The sequence below is a fragment of the Littorina saxatilis genome, linkage group LG9 (assembly GCF_037325665.1).
Source record: "Littorina saxatilis isolate snail1 linkage group LG9, US_GU_Lsax_2.0, whole genome shotgun sequence".
In the NCBI taxonomy this organism is placed as follows: Eukaryota; Metazoa; Mollusca; class Gastropoda; order Littorinimorpha; family Littorinidae; genus Littorina; species Littorina saxatilis.
In genome coordinates this window covers 57292613-57309362 of record NC_090253.1, presented here as the reverse complement: position 1 = coordinate 57309362, position 16750 = coordinate 57292613, and the positions used below count along the sequence as shown (strand labels likewise).

At 41.6% G+C, this 16750-nt stretch overlaps 1 protein-coding gene and 1 long non-coding RNA gene across 2 annotated transcripts in view; both read left to right on the top strand.

The window, feature by feature from the left end:
• The window catches only part of LOC138976560 (NACHT domain- and WD repeat-containing protein 1-like), a 42534-nt gene extending 25995 nt beyond the window's left edge, over nt 1-16539 (top strand). The window contains exons 22-31 of the mRNA XM_070349405.1: nt 1467-1603; nt 2246-2457; nt 2999-3146; nt 5868-6030; nt 6539-6657; nt 7153-7417; nt 9024-9161; nt 9930-10093; nt 10566-10719; nt 15207-16539. Of these exons, the coding sequence (XP_070205506.1) occupies nt 1467-1603; nt 2246-2457; nt 2999-3146; nt 5868-6030; nt 6539-6657; nt 7153-7417; nt 9024-9161; nt 9930-10093; nt 10566-10719; nt 15207-15292 (1586 nt within the window). The 3' untranslated portion in view covers nt 15293-16539. The remainder of the gene's footprint in view (nt 1-1466; nt 1604-2245; nt 2458-2998; nt 3147-5867; nt 6031-6538; nt 6658-7152; nt 7418-9023; nt 9162-9929; nt 10094-10565; nt 10720-15206) is intronic.
• On the top strand, nt 11129-14683 carry LOC138976570 (uncharacterized). Its single transcript, XR_011459077.1, has 2 exons — nt 11129-11801; nt 12970-14683. It is a non-coding gene; the product is annotated as an uncharacterized lncRNA (long non-coding RNA).
• Nucleotides 16540-16750: the final 211 nt, after the last annotated feature.

Genomic DNA, 16750 nt, shown 5'->3' with positions numbered 1-16750 from the left:
AAATTGGCCCAGTTTTGGCATGTTTATTGGGGAGAGACAGAGATAGAGAACTGGTTTTGGTTCATAACATTTAGTCAAGTTATGACTAAATGTTTTAACGTAGACGGGGAATCGAGGGTCATGGTGTATGTGTGTATGTGCGTGTGTGCGTGTGTATGTGTAGAGCGATTCCGAGAAAACTACTGGACCGATTTTCATGAAACTTCACATGAGATATCCTTGGTATAATATCCCCGGACCATTTTTATATTTAGTCAAGTTTTGACTAAATATTTTAACATCGAGGGGGAATCGAAACGAGGGTCGTGGTGTATGTGCGTGTGTGTGTGTGTGTGTGTGTGTGTGTGTGTGTGTGTGTGTGTCTGTGTGTCTGTGTGTCTGTGTGTGTGTGTGTGTGTGTGTGTGTGTGTGTGTGTGTAGAGCGATTCAGACTAAACTACTGGACCGATCTTTATGAAATTTGACATGAGAGTTCCTGGGTATGAAATCCCCGAACGTTTTTTTCTTTTTTTTGATAAATGTCTTTGATGACGTCATATCCGGCTTTTCGTGAAAGTTGAGGCGGCACTGTCACGCCCTCATTTTTCAACCAAATTGGTTGAAATTTTGGTCAAGTAATCTTCGACAAAGCCCGGACTTCGGTATTGCATTTCAGCTTGGTGGCTTAAAAATTAATTAATGACTTAGGTCATTAAAAATCAGAAAATTGTAAAAAAAAAATAAAAATTTATAAAACGATCCAAATTTACGTTTATCTTATTCTCCATCATTTGCTGATTCCAAAAACATATAAATATGTTATATTCGGATTAAAAACAAGCTCTGAAAATTAAATATATAAAAATTATTATCAAAATTAAATTGTCCAAATCAATTTAAAAACACTTTCATCTTATTCCTTGTCGGTTCATGCAACTAAAATTAAAGTGTTAGCAATCGATCAAAAAACCAGTTAATCTTATTTGTCATTATTTCCTGATTCCAAAAACATATAAACATGTTATATTTAGATTAAAAACAAGTTCAAAAAATAAAAAATATGAACATTCTAATTAGAATTAAAATGTCAGAAAATGATTTGAAAACAAATTCATTTTCTCCCTTGTCAGGTTTTGATTCCAAAGACATATAGATATGTTATGTTTGGATTAACACCAAGCTCAGAAAGTTAAACAGAATATAGATACAGAAAAGCTCGCCGTATCCTGCATAGTGCAACCACTTTCTTTACTTTATTTGGTGTTTAACGTCGTTTTCAACCACGAAGGTTATATCGCGACGGAGTGCAACCACTACTGCGCTTGTCTGGCTTGTCAAATTCACTGCGTTTTCATCGTGCGGGGGACTGACAATGATAAACTGTCTTGATGAGATAAAAATGCAGTGCGGTCAGTTTCATTCTGTGAGTTCGACAGACTAAATGCAGTAATTTCGCCTCACGCGACTTGTTTTTCTTTTTCCCAAAGGAACCCAAGGACATTTTCAGCAACGTCTTCATATGACGTCAGATTCAAAGTACGTCATTTCTCCCAAACAGAACCATGTGCTTGTGTGTGACGTCGCATCAGGAAGACTTGCCTCCATTCTCACTCATATTGAAAACGTGAGGAGAAGGATTTTTTTCAATCTCTAGTCTAGTTGGTAGCTCAGTTGGTAGAGCACTGGACTTGTGATTGAAAGGTCGCTGGTTCGAATCCGGGCCGGGATGGACACGGGTCAACTTTATGTGCAGACCCAGAGACGGAAGCCATGTCCCACCCCCGTGTCATCACAATGGCACGTAAAAGACCTTGGTCATTCTGCCATAAGTGCAGGTGGCTGAATACACCTAAACACGCAGACACCTGGGTAGCGCGACTCCGTTGCTGCTAGCTTTCCACTGGGAGGAAGCGACCCGAATTTCCCAGCGATGGGACAGTAAAGTAATGAAAATGAAATGAAATGAAATGTTTTCGTCCTTCTTTGTTATGCTCTGTTTATTGACCGATTTTCCCCCTTACAATTCATATGAAGGTGGCAGCCCAAAACTGTACATTCAGTTCCGAAACTCATGACGAGAGACAGAACTGTTCAAGAAATCTGGAATTCTGTACCTCACATATTTCATTTATGTCAGTTTTAGAATAGTGAGTGAATCCATATCGGCTAAATAGGCATTTCATTTCTTATACAAACTCACATGATGCCGTTATACTTAAACCTTCATGTGACGATTTCTGACGTACTGATCGTTGATTGGTTGCAGGTGAATGACGTCACGACAGTAGACATGCGCACTTTCGTCACTGTGGCCAAGGACAACGTCATCAGAATCTGGGATCTCACCAGGGGTCTTCCGGCAGGGGAGACAACTGCTTTGCATTTCCGAAATCCGTTTCAGATTACGCAAGACGGGAACTCGGTGTCAGCAGCTGAGCAAGTCGCTGTACAAAACAACGGGAGTTCCATGAACATTTTGTAAGACTGAAGATGAGCTGGTGTCCATACTGTGTCATGTAAATGTATAATTGATGACGATGACGACGTTGATGATGATAATGATGGTGATGAAGAAGATGATGATGATAATGATGACGATGCCATTGATGATGGCGATGATGACGATGTACGATGATGATGATGCTAATGATGATGATGATGGATGATGATGATGATGAGGAGGAGGAGGACGATGATGGTAAAGGTGGAGACTATGATGATAGTTTTGTGATCGGTTAGTATTCTGACTATTGTTTGGACTAGTTGAGATTATCCCTTACCAATATTTTGGTATTTTGTGTGTGTGTGTGTGTGTGTGTGTGTGTGTGTGTGTGTGTGTGTGTGTGTGTGTGTGTGTGTGTTTGTGTGTGTGTGTGTTAGTGATAAGAATTGCTTATTGTTAAACTGACATAATAACGAACAAAGATTATTTCGTTGTTGTACGATCTGACGAACTTTGAGTCAGTCGTTTTCTTGGAGAAAGAGGAGTAAGATAAGTTTATAAATTTCAATAAAACAGGAAGATCTGTTCTTTGGCCATCTCTGGATATGTCATGTTGTTGACGTCATGCGTGAAGGATCATCGGTATCTCCAAGTATATGACGTCAGCAAGAACGAAGTCATCAAACAATGTGACCTCGGACCGGGAGCCGACTTCCCAGATTCGGTAAAGTTTTGGTTGTTTTATTTTTGTTTATGGATGCAATTGTCGTTAACGGTGACACACACATGGACACACTGACATAAAAGGTTATTTTGAATATAAGACGTACATTTCATATGTAACCGAGTGCCGAAACACTACGATCACCTCGGGAGGCAAAGTGCAATCAAACAGGATTGAAAATGTTAGGGCTAATTTCTTATCCCTATGAAAACTGTTATGCAAAGGTTTCCATGAACATACAGACAATCGGAAACCACCAGACCCCGTCACAAACAGAATTCCACAATACACCGGTGTTGACTTTTGAAGGCCAACAACTCGGGTGCAGAGTCTGCTGTGAAAGGAGCGGTAGCCTCCCCTGTCACACATATTAGAACAGTCTATATTGAATTAGAGTCGAAGCTATTGATAAGTGTCAGCATCTTATCTTTGTGTATTTTGTGACATGAGGTTTCCTTCACGGAAAATAACGAAATTAAATTATTTAATTTTTCTCCAAATAGTTTATAGATTTGACCCGAAAGTGTCCAAACATTTCAATATGTGAAAATCTGTAATATGTCCCCCCCCCCCCTCCCCCGCGCGACAGATTTCAGCACATAACTCGATATATATTTATAGTGGGTTGTGCATCTTATGATGTAGTTTTAACATAGACGCTTTTGCCAAACGCTGCTGCGAATGTACGATTTAAACATTCTTTCGTCTATGTAAAATTACATTTTGTATTTCAAAGTTAGGTTTTTATAACACCCCTAAACTGTCTCTTCCCGCGCACCTTTGTATAAAAAGGATTGCTTTTGTCGTTTGAAGCCTCAGAGAATACTAGGAGTATTCGTTTAAAGGTACTGAACTTGTCAAATCCAGGTGCACGGAGCCCCTGGGGCTTTTAGTCATACCTCAGGCAGCTATCCGTTAGAACTACCAAGTTTCATTGACTTGCACCCAAAGAGTCAAGAACTGCGATTTTTTTAACGAATTAATTTCGGACTCTGTCCCGGCTGGTCTTGACCTATTTTTGGATCTAAATTTAGATCAGGTAGATCACATCATGCACAAAAAGACACGTCACTAGCAAACTATGTCAGACATCATCATGAGTTTGTGTAAAACAAAATGGAGGCCGGAATCACTCAGTTGAATCGAACTCCGACCAAACACCACTATGATAACTAGGTTAATTTATGCACTCGCGTGAACAAGAAACTGTCGAGCTTCACAGATGTCGTCGTTGGGTAGTTTTGGGTTTGTTTTACTACCATAGGAGGATTTTTGAACTGTAAATGCACTCAGCTTCAACAAAAACGCAAAACGAAGGCTGTGAGCTGCACTGTGCCTTTAATCTCTAAACTCATTTCAAAGTGCACTCTCGTACGAGTCTCACGGGAGCAGGACCTTTGGTGATGGCAACGTGCGATCTAGCATGCAGGACTGTCTGCAGCGCAGGGCCGGACCCAGGGGGGGGGGGGGGGGGGGGTGTTCCAGGGGTTCCGGAACCCCACCCCTGGAAAAAGCATGTACCTTGCTTTGAATGCTGTTTTTTTTAATTTAAAAAAAAATAATAAATTCGCTGATTTGCCCCCCCCCCCCCAAAAAAAAAAAAAGGAGGAACCCCCCCCCCTTACAACTCATTTGGTCCGGCCCTGCAGCATGATGTGATGTTGTTTTTGCACGCAGTTTTTCTCCATCAATGTGACGAAGCATCACCCCCTGCGGGTTAGGGGGAAGAATTTACCCGATGCCCCCCAGCATGTCGTAAGAGGCGACTAACGGATTCTGTTTCTCCTTTTACCCTTGTTAAGTGTTTCTTGTATAGAATATAGTCAATTTTTGTAAAGATTTTAGTCAAGCAGTATGTAAGAAATGCTAAGTCCTTTGTACTGGAAACTTGCATTCTCCCAGTAAGGTAATATATTGTACTACGTTGCAAGCCCCTGGAGCAAATTTTTGATTAGTGCTTTTGTGAACAAGAAACAATTGACAAGTGGCTCTATCCCCTCTCCCCCCTTTCCCCGTCGCGATATAACCTTGAATGGTTGAAAACGACGTTGAACACCAAATAAAGAAAGAAAGAAAGAAAAGACGAAGCATTACCAATGACACAGTACATTTTAAGGAAATACAGCAAAGCCCCTTTTATCAAGATTCCCTAATTTAAGACATTATCCTTTTACGTTTTTTTTCTGTTTTCTCAGATGTTCTGTTCTTCTTCTTCTTCTTGTCGATCACTCAGATGGAAACGCCGGTTCTCCGCGCAAATGTTGCCGTGCGCTGTAGGTCGTCCAGACTGCCATAGAGCTTCCCTTGCACCGTGGTCGCCTCCGCCCAGATCTGGCTCCTGAGGCCATCGTGTAGTGGGCAAGTCTGCAGCAGGTGTTCCGTTGTCATGCTGCCTGTTTGACAAGGGCACTGGTCTGACTGGCCAATTCTGAACTTGGTGAAAAGGTGGTGGTTCATTCGGTTGTGGCCTGTCCGCAGCCTGAATATGAGGACCTGCTCAGAACAATATGTGTAGTGTGGGTGCTGCTGCAACCACTTTTTGTGTTGCTTGGCCTTGATGATGGTCTTGGCTTCTTTGAAGGTGGTTGATCTGTCATTCTGGTCAGATGTTCTGTTCATAACCTTTGTCATTTTACTCCTATTTTAAGACTCCCTCCATTTTAAGACATGCTATTCTAAGATTGGTTAAAGTCTTAAAAGGGGGGTTCCACTGAATTCCAGCTGCAACACTCGCTGATTCACGTGGAGGGAACGCTCGCCATGATGTGTGCGGACGGATGGCTGAAGACGGTTGACCTTGACAGCATGACGGTCAAGCACGTGTTGCGTGGATACATGCGTGACTGGGTGGACAAGTCCACCGTGCTCATCAACAACAGAGCAGGTAGAAAATATAAAAAGGAAGAACAAAAATATAAGAAAAAAATAGAGAGAAAAAAATCAAGCAAAAAATATGGGTTGAAGCAATTTGCATGATGAGGTAAAAAAAAACAAAAAAAAACCAAACAAAAAAACAACAACAACAACAAGAACACAGAGCAGGTCATCTATAACAACTGTTCAGTTTGCAAAGTTAAGTTAGTCCTCCTGCTCGGTACCACTGTTTGTTACGCAGAATATTATGATGTCACTCTGAAAGCGATCTAAAGGTTTAATCATTTTGATTTCAGAGTATATAAGTGTCGCTGTCAGAGTATTTATTAGTTTAGCATGCAGATGCAAATCCTGCACAGAACAGCTTGTCTTCAAGCTAATGTCAGTCCCCACAAACGTTTTGCCTAGAAATACACATATTGGTTTTATGGTATGCACATTTACAAAAGTCACATTTAGAAAAAGGTAGCAATTTTTCATGCAGACATTCCAGCATATGAATAAAACTTTTCTTGCAGACGTACTGACTCTGACGAAACACAGACATCATCTGCAGATCTTCAATTTTTCCCTTGGAAAGGTAACCAAGACCATCCAACAGAAAGGAGAGACGCTTCACAAGCTGAATCATGTTGTGGTAAGTTAGTCTGGTGTTTTTTCGCGTGTTAATGTAGGCCAATCATATACACACACATATGCACACACAGCACAGACAGACAGACAGACAGACAGACAGACAGACAGACGAACAGACAGACAGACAGACAGACAGACAGACAGACAGACAGACAGACGGACGGAAAGCCATGTACACACCCACACACACCAAAACACACACACACACACACACACACACACACACACACACACACACACACACACACACACACACACTCGCAGTCTTTGCCCCCCCCCTAACCATAAATACCTCTGTCTAACACAAGCGCAAACACACATGCATATACTCACACGTCAGCACTCTCGCACACTGGACAATATTCAGCAAACAGGATTCCCTAATAACAAAACAAACTACAACACGCGAGGGCGGAGGGGGGGGGGGGGGGGGGGGGGGCTGTGGGATACAGTCAATGACTCACGCTTTAACACTTTAACACTTTAACCCACAAAGGCGAACAAAGGCAGCACTGTAGCGGTCTCAGGCACGGACGACCACCGGTCTCTCCTGGTCTTTGACCTGCAGCAGACCACCCATCTCTACAGCCTGCAGGCAAGCGAGCTTCACCAGCCGGATCTGCAATTTGACGAACAGATCACCCTCGCCCCAAACGGTCGATTCATGGTGCTTGGAGGTCGAATCTGTCCCCGGGGTTCTGTTCCGGGCACAACGGAGGGAATCAAACACGAAGGGATGCTCGTGTACGATCTGCAGCAACGTGAGTGGAGAATGGGGACTTATTAGAGAGATTAAGTGTACAGTTTTAGTGGTAGTAGTAGTGGTTAACTTTAGGAAAATCTATGTATCATTACGCATTCCGCTTACCATAATGAAACCGACAACGGTGTCTTGGCCCGTGCGTTCAGTTTCACTTTCGTTAACGTAATGGGAGGGAAGACAACTGTTGCAATAATTCGAAAGAGTATCGTCCCATGTCTGGAATCTTTAATTGGAAAAGGAATAAAAGTCATACACGGAGCAGACGACACAGCCGAAAACAAGAACAAAAGAAACGATTATTGCAATGTTGTTTGTATTGATACATCTTAATGTTTCTGTGATACATTTTAACCACTCAATTATTGAATAGGCGCGTGCAGAACGTTCGACGTGTACAGAATATTCAGAAAGTGAATTCGCTGGAAGAGAAATGTTTGTTTGCGTGCATCTTTCTCTGTCTGCAGATTCACTTATTCCGATTCATTTCTTTGGCTGAGAATTTAGTGCATCAAACCTGGAATAAATCACACATGAAACTGACATGTGTAGCATAAAGTTGTTCAGTAGCATAATGGTTATAAAGAAATGTATGAATAAACATGCGTTCGCTGAGTTTTCACATAAGATTCAGGGCTCGTTATTTCTGTCGATTTAACCACCGCTCGTTAGCAGATCAAAGGGAGCAAACGTAAACTTTGACCCCTAACCTTTGAACTGCGCACAAAACGCTGACGTCACAACATAATAAAGTACCGATAAACACTAACACTAACACACACACTGTACACTTAACCAGTCTATTAGTAGTGGGTGTGGTGGTGGTGGTATGTGTGTATGGTGTATGAGAGAGAGAGAGAGAGAGAGAGAGAGAGAGAGAGAGAGAGAGAGAGAGAGAGAGAGAGAGAGAGAGAGAGAGCGGGCGCGCGCGCGCGTGTGTGTGTGTGTGTGTGTGTGTGTGTGTTTGCACAGCAATGGCCAGGCAACTACTAAACAGATGTTCATGAAACTTTACAAACGAATTCTCAAAGATAATATCCCGAGATGTTTTGGATAAAATAATGTATTTGATCACTTCATATTCATCAATAAAAAACAAGATAAGGCCGGACTGTGGCGACCACATTTTTCAAACGAATTCATCGAATTGTTTGTCGGTCTAGTAACCCGGGTTGACTATGGGACTCAGTAAAACTTGGAGGCCTAAACAATATTGAAACAATATGTGAATTGCAATGATTCCTGATTGTGGAATTATAGATTCGGAAAAAAATGAATTGGTCTCTTTACAATTGATTCAATCAAGAAATATCTACATAATATGTTGTGTTTTGTACGAAAACTGGCTCAGAAATCCAGAAAATCCTTGTTATGCAAAATGGGTTCAGTTGGCTTGTGTTACCAAAACCCCGCTGTCTCTATCGCAGGGTTTCGGCCATCCCATGATTTACTCGTTTCGGCGAAAAGAAATGCAGTGTGTTCACTTTTATATGTTAAGATCGATACATTTAAGAGAATGAATTTTTGCTGTGTGTGACTTTTGTAAATGTGCATACCATAAAACCAACCAGACTAGTTATCTGTGCGATGGCAAACTTTGCTTCCAGGCCAGCTGGTGCGTTACTTACAGGACAACATCGCACGGAAGCTAGGCTGGAAGTACTGGGTGGTCAGGACGTTGGACGATGACCGTGTGCTCTCCTGCTGTTTGGACACCTGTGCGCGTGTGCATAACATTCACACAGGTCAGTGTGTACGCGTGTATGTGTGTGTGTGTGTGTGTGTGTGTGTGGAGGGGGATTTGTGTGTGTGTGTGTGGAGGGGGATTTGTGTGTTTGCTTGTGTGTGTGTGTGTGTCTGTGTGTGGAGGGGGATTTTTGTGTGTGCTTGTGTGTGTGTGGAGGGGGATTTGTGTGTGTGTGTGTGGAGGTGGATTTGTGTATGTGTGTGTGTGTGTGTTTGTGTGTGTGTGTGTGTGTGTGTGGGTTGTGTGTGTATGTGGGAGAGGTGTTGTGTGTGTGTGCTTGTGTATGTGTGTGTGTGTGGAGGGGGTTGTGTGTATGCGTGCTTGCGTGCGATTGTGTGTGTGTGTGTGTGTGTGTGTGTGTGTGTGCTTGTGTGTGTGTGTTTGTGTGTCTGTGTGTGGAGGGGGATTTGTGTGTGTGCTTGTGTGTGTGTTTGTGTGTGTGGGTGTGTGTGTGCTTGTGTGTGTGCTTGTGTGTGTGTGTTTGTGTGTCTGTGTGTGGAGGGGGATTTGTTTGTGTGTATGTGAGTGGGGAGGGGGATTTGTGTGTGTGTGTGTGTGTGTGTGTGTGTGTGTAATGCCATGTGTGTAAGTAAGCAGTTTCTCAGCTTGTTGCTTACATTCAAAATAATGAATAAATTAATGAATAAGGGCGGTCTCGGAGCACAAACTAACAAAAATGTCCTCCTGCCCCGTCCCCTAGACGCACACCAACACCTCTAAATCTACACCACACACAGCATAATAATCTAACGACTTTCATTTACAGGTGAAGTTCTTTGGAGGATGGAGGGAAAGCTTAGTTCCCCCTACCCCTACCTGGAGCCCGACTGCCCGTTGTTGGTCATGAAAGTGATGCACAGAGCCAACACATTCAGTGTCTACACATTGCCTCAACTCTCTCTTCTGGCGTCGTTTTCCATGGACCATAAGGTGAGAATCAACACATTCAGTGTCTACACATTGCCTCAACTCTCTTTGTTGGCTTCATTTTCCATGGACCATAAGGTGAGAATGGAATTTTGTTGTTGTTGTTGTTGTTGATGTTGTGGGTGGTGTTCTTGTTGTTGTAGTCATTGGTAGTTTTGGTGTGTATGTGAATGTGTGTATATATATATATATATATATATATGTGTGTGTGTGTGTATGTGTGTGTTTGTGTGTGTTTGTGTGTGTGTGTTTGTATGTGTGTGTTTGTATGTGTGTGTATGCGAGTGTGGGTGTGTGTATGCGAGTGTGTGTGTGTATGTGTGTTTGTATGAGTGTGTTAGTGTGTATGTGTGTTTGCGTGTGAGTGTGTGTGTGAATTGGTATGTGTGAATTGGTATGTGTGTATGATTGGGGGGTGGGGTATTTGTGTGTTTGCATCCGTGTGTATCTTTACACATTTATGTGTGTGTCGCAGCTTGGAGATTTCCAGTTACTACCCGGGGTAGAGGAACACTTCCTAGCTGTCCACCCCAAATACCCGTTACCCGTCGTCTTCACTATGCACGATCCGAGCAGACTTAACCAGACGACATCATCAGTCGCCTCATGTCCCCTGTTTGACGATAAAGGTAGGCAGTCTTTGACTTTTTTTGACTGTGTGTGTGTGTGTGTGCGTTGCGTTGCGTTGCGTTGCGTTGTGTTGTGTTGTGGTGGTGTGTTGTTGTGCTGTTGTGTTGTGCTGTGGTGTGATGTGGTGTGGTGGTGTGTGGTGGTGTGTTGTTCTGCTGTTGTGTTGTGGTGTGTTGTGTTGTGGTGTGGTGTGGTGGTGTGTGGTGTGTGTGTTGGTGTGGTGTGGTGTCTGTGTGACCTTCAGAGAGAGAGAGAGAGAGGGAGAGAGAGAGAGAGAGAGAGAAAGAGAGAGAGAGAGAAAGAGAGAGAGAGTGAGAGAGAGACAGACAGACAGACAGACAGACAGACAGAACAGAAACAACAGACATGTAGACCGATAGAGACAGAGAGTCGACAGAGATTATTTACGTTTAAGGGCAGACCGGGTAGGCAAAATGAGTTATTTTTGGTCTCATACACCTTTTTGGGGTTGTTGCATTTTTCACACCTTTGAACATCCTGGAATGCATTCAATAATCTGCTTTTGTCATTTTAGACATGTATTCATGTAAATAAAACCATTTTCAAACCGATGTTTTGTTGTTTTTGTCTGTGTTTTATCAAAAAAATCGAAAAAATGGTCAACTTTGGATACTCCGTGCTGGTAAATGTGCGCACATGACATGACCCTTCGCTGTTCAAACTGTGTGGAAATTTCCGTTCTTCAAGATGACGTCATCACCGTTGGGGAATTTCCGTTGACATAGGCACAAAGAGAGAGAATCCGTTCCAACCGAAACCCCGGAATTAATATATGCAAATATATGTAGGTCAAAGGCATTTGGCGCAAGCGCAGTAGACAACTTATTAGTCCCCCGGTGTCAACAAATCCATGACGTTTTCACCGATTCAGCAGCATTTTTCAAAGTTTTGAGCTGCGGAGAACAACCCTAACATTGGAAATGTTCGGCATAGTGGCAAGAAATATCAGAGAAAGATGAACCAGCAGCAGCGAACAGAAGAAGGAAGTAACAACACTCCGAAATGAACCAACATTATCGTATTGAAGCAGACGACATTCTAAGATTCTTGACTCGACGAGGTGGGTTTTGCTTCTTTCTCTTTTCGATCTTGTTTGTTTGACAACGTGATTTATTGCACATTGTTATGTTGTTGTTGTTGTAAGAATGTGTTAGGGTTTGCAGGTAAATGATAAACAGTTTGTGTCTGAAGTATTTTGCGTGTTTCTTGATCAAATTTACTGACCATGCCGCCGCCGCATCCCCCCCCCCCTCCCTCCCTCCCTCGATCATCTCTGTGATATCGTCTTCACAACCCCTATTTTATTGTTCTTCGCTGGCCAGTCCTTGAGAGCTTACTATGGTGTAACATGTCATCATTATTCTTTGTCTGGGGTCAAACTGAGAAGCAGCATCTGAGCGATGTACGACTGACACAGTTTCTGTTTCTGGTCATTGACCGTAGGAAAATAAGTACCCTACTAGAGAGCGTTCTCTAATTCTGAAGGATTGGTTTACACCAGCATGGCTGACCAACCTATCATTGACAGCAATATTGTTGTCAAATCTTTTCCATTAACTAAGGAATAAAAAAATAGATCCAATTTACTTCACCAAAGAAAAAAAAAGTTAAACTAAAGGACTGGGGATGCAACTCATGAATCAAAAGCATAAAGATCACCTGCAAACAGTGCTAGGTTTAGGAAATCTGAAAATGTATACACACACACACAGAACACACACACACACACACACAAAACAGACAACAGACAAGAAACAAGCAAATACATAGCAAGTGTGATGAAATAAATTAATTTTAAAAGAAAAATATGAAAAGAAAGAAAGAAAGAAAATAATTCAGCTAGTTTCAGTATTAGTTCCTGTGTGTATGTGATTGTGTGGTTACTCAAATCCCATAGTAAACTTGACATGTAAATTTTGTGATAGGGGCCAATTAATGAATGTCTTTTGTGTGTGTGTGTGTGTTCGTCAACCGACATATGTGGGTACGAGCCGCTGAGGTGGTTGTAAGAAAACCCGCCTGGTTCAGTGGTTGGGGGCTGATTGGGATTTCTGATTTACCGGCCTAGCCAAAAAGTTGAGGTACACCCCATGTAACATGGTCATTTGCAAAATAAAGTACAAGCACTTGTTGACGTTTATATTGAGTATTAAATTTTGCAGCTTATTACAAACAAAAACCATGGACAGTTGTATCAAATATTAAATCAGTGTTTGTGTATTTATTAGGTTGGAGCAAGGGGAGAGCCAGTCCTCCTGTGGTGGCAGCGAGGAGAAAGATTGACCTGATGGAAAAGTTTGCTAAACCGGAACTACCCTCTTCCACAGCAGAAACATCAGCTTTGCCATCTTCTGACCAACCATAAGAAGATACAGATACTTTGCCATCTTCTGACCCATCACAAGCAGATATGGATACTGGTACTGTGCAACGTCACTCCGCTGACATGTGTTGGGCTTTTGTCAACATTGATCAGCTCAATCTATTGCTGAAAGGTCTATATCCTGTACTGAATGCTTGTCTGATAGCAGTCTGATTATGAAAGAAGGTGATGCATCAGCCCAAGGATTTGCACAGGCCCTGCATCTGGAGTGCATATGAGTGTCCATTCAAGTCTGCAGTTGTTTACTCTTCTCCCGGTGTTTGCAACGCTTCGGGTGGTAAAGTTGCATTTTAAATAATCTGCGTATGACCATGTTGGTACATGGAAAGGGACATTCAGCTTTACAGAAATTTGCTGCAGTGTTAGGATTGAGCACAGAAATACTGTAATTAAAATGTTGCAACTTTTGAATGGCTTGATAGCTTTGTTCCATTTGTGTATATATAATTATGTAATGTTGTTGATGATTTGTGAAGCATCATTTCTATGCAATGGAATAAGAAATCAGTGCATCCGTTGGGTTTTTATGAGTCTGACAGTTTGGTTCTGATCAATATTTTCATATCAGCACAAACACAGATAATTGACTTTTTTTAATGTTTTCATATGATTTTTTTTTAAATCAAAAAAATCTGATAATTTGATTATCAAATCATTTCCCCTTCATAGTTAAAGTGTTATTCTGGTTAAAAAAAAAACCACCCCATTAATTCAAGCTCTACTGTGGTACTAGTTTACCGGGGTACTAGTGAGACTCTTTTACATGCTGTTTTCTCTACATGTAATTTGAGACAAAATGTGGTAATTAAAATGTAACTTTTGAATGGCAAGATGGATTTGTTCCAATTTTGTATATGTTGTTTATGATCTGTGAAGCACCATTTCTGTGCATGGAATAAGAATACAGTGGATTCCTTGTGTTTTTATGAGTCCGACAGTTTCGTTTTGATTCATATCTGCACTAACATAGATGAGTTTTCAAATGATTTTTTAAAAAAAATCTGGATAATTTGATCGTCAAATCATTTCCCCATCATAGTAAAGTGGTTATTCTTATAAAAACATATCAATTCAGGCTGCACTGTGCTACTAGTTTGAGGTACTGGTTGGAATCTTTCAAATGCTGTTTTCTCTGAATGTAATTTTCAGACAAACATCTGTAATTAAAATGTTGCAACTTTTGAATGGCTTGATGGATTTGTTTCATTTTTGTTTATGTTGTTTATGATTTGTAAAGCGTCAGTTTTGTGTATGGAATAAGAGTTAAGTGCATTGGTTGGGTTTTTATGAGTCTGACAGTTTGGTTCTGATTCATGTTTTCATATCGGTACAAAGAAAGATGGTTGTTTTCATATGATGTATATAAAAAATCCTGATAATTTGATTGTCAAATCCTTTTCCCTACATAGTAAAGTGGTCATTCTGATAAAAACATATGAATTCAGGGTGCACTGTGCTACTGTTTTTTTTATGTACTGGTTCAAATCTTTAAAATGCTGTTTTCTCTGAATGTAATTTTCAGACAAAACGCTACAATTAAAATGTTGCAACTTTTGAAAGGCTTGATGGATTTGTTCAGTTTTTGTATATGTTGTTTATGAGTTGTACAGCATCAGTTCTGTGTATGGAATAAGAGTTCAGTGCATTGGTTGGGTTTTTATGAGTCTGACAGTTAGGATTTCATGTATTTTTCTTATCAGAACTGAACCGGTAACTGAAAATGCTAAATTAAAATAATATATTGCTTAGAAATGCTTTTCGATACACAGAATTATTAAACACACACATATTGCTGCAAAGAAGAAAAATTGGATCAAAACATGCACTGGTTCACAAACTGCAACATTTTAAAAAAAGCACATTTTATAACGTTTTTCTCACATTTTGGTGAATAAAACCCCCCAAAATTGCTTTTCACTCAAAATTTAAAATGGTTTCCCTTAATTAGGTTATTCTGCTTGCAAAAATCAAACAAGCAGCAAGCTGTTTCCAAAATAAAAAAAAAAGTGCTTGCCTACCCTGTCCCCCCTTAAACTGAAATCAAAAAAGAAATATTCAGCAATCAACCTTTTTTCTCTCCAGTACTCTCTCACACACTCGACCTGCACAACGCTGCTGGGACAGTCGCCGACGTTACAGGCGAGGACATCAACAACGATGAGAACTAGTAAAATGGATGGAGTCGCTGCATCGTATCAGGGCTCCCCAAGGACGCCCCTCCCAGGGGGTCGCCCCACTTTTAATTTTTAGAAAGCCCATGGGTCGCTCAGCGGAGTTTTAGAGGGTCCCGAGAGTCCAGAAGTCACAACAGCCCCCACGTACATTTTGTACTGGACTTCCTGTACTTTTACAGTCTGAAATCAGAACCTACGGGACGCACGATAAAAGCAATTTAGTGCGTTCCGGGACCCCCCCCCAGGAACTTATACCTGTAGTTGGCCTACGCGTGTTGGGCTTCTAGTGCGTATAGGACGCAGGGACATAACTCTGACAAAAGAGACGAAGGAACACTCAATTATGCACGCATGCACCTGAATGCACACACGTGCATGGATGCACGCACGTAGTACACATGCACCTACACACACACACACACACACACACACACACACACACACACACACACACACACACACACACACACTCGCATGCAAGCACGCACGCATACACACACACACACACACACACACACACGCATGGATGCACACACGTAGTTCGCATGCACCTACACACACACACACACACACACACACTCGCATGCAAGCACGCACGAACACACCCACACAAACGCACAGACAGACATAAACACACACACCAAACACACACGTCCACACACTACCACATACACATGTGTGCTTTTGTCAACGTATTAGTTTTAATCAAACATCTCCTAGACTTTCACACGAAAGGAAACTGCCTACATTTGAATCTACTTGAGGGTGGCATCTGTGAACGATGAACTTGTTTTCTTGGTTTATTCATAATATGTTGGAACCGTCCCGAAGTCTTTGATTTTAACTGCCAAGTATATTTCATGTATCCTTAATGTACTTATGACATTTTTCGTGTTTTGAAAAACGTTGAATGTGTGTGTGTGAGTGTGTGTGTGTGAGTGTTCGTGTGTATGTGTGTATGTGCGTGTGTGTTTGAGTGTGTGGTTGTGTGTGTGAGTGTGTGTGTGAGTGTGTGTGTGTGTGAGAGAGAGTATGGTTGCGCGCGCGTGTGTGCGTTTTGTGTGTGTGTGTGTGTGTGTGTGTGTGTGTGTGTGTGTGTGTGTGCGGATATAGAATTACTAGTATTGTTAGGTGCACCTGATTATTACCATAAAACAAATTGTAAATTTGTACTTTTTTAAAAATTTTAAACGAGGCAATTATGAACGGTTGCACAACACATTAAAGCGACTAGCATGCTTTACTGTTGTTAATGTTTGCCTTTTGAATGAGCTGGAGTGGGAGAAAGTAAAAGTGGAGGGGAAAAAGATGACGAATAATGTCAAAACTTGATTAAATGTAACCCCCCGAGGGTTAGGGGGAAGAATTTACCCGATGCTCCCCAGCATGTCGTAAGAGGCGACTAACGGATTCTGTTTCTCCTTTTACCCTTGTTAAGTGTTTCTTGTATAG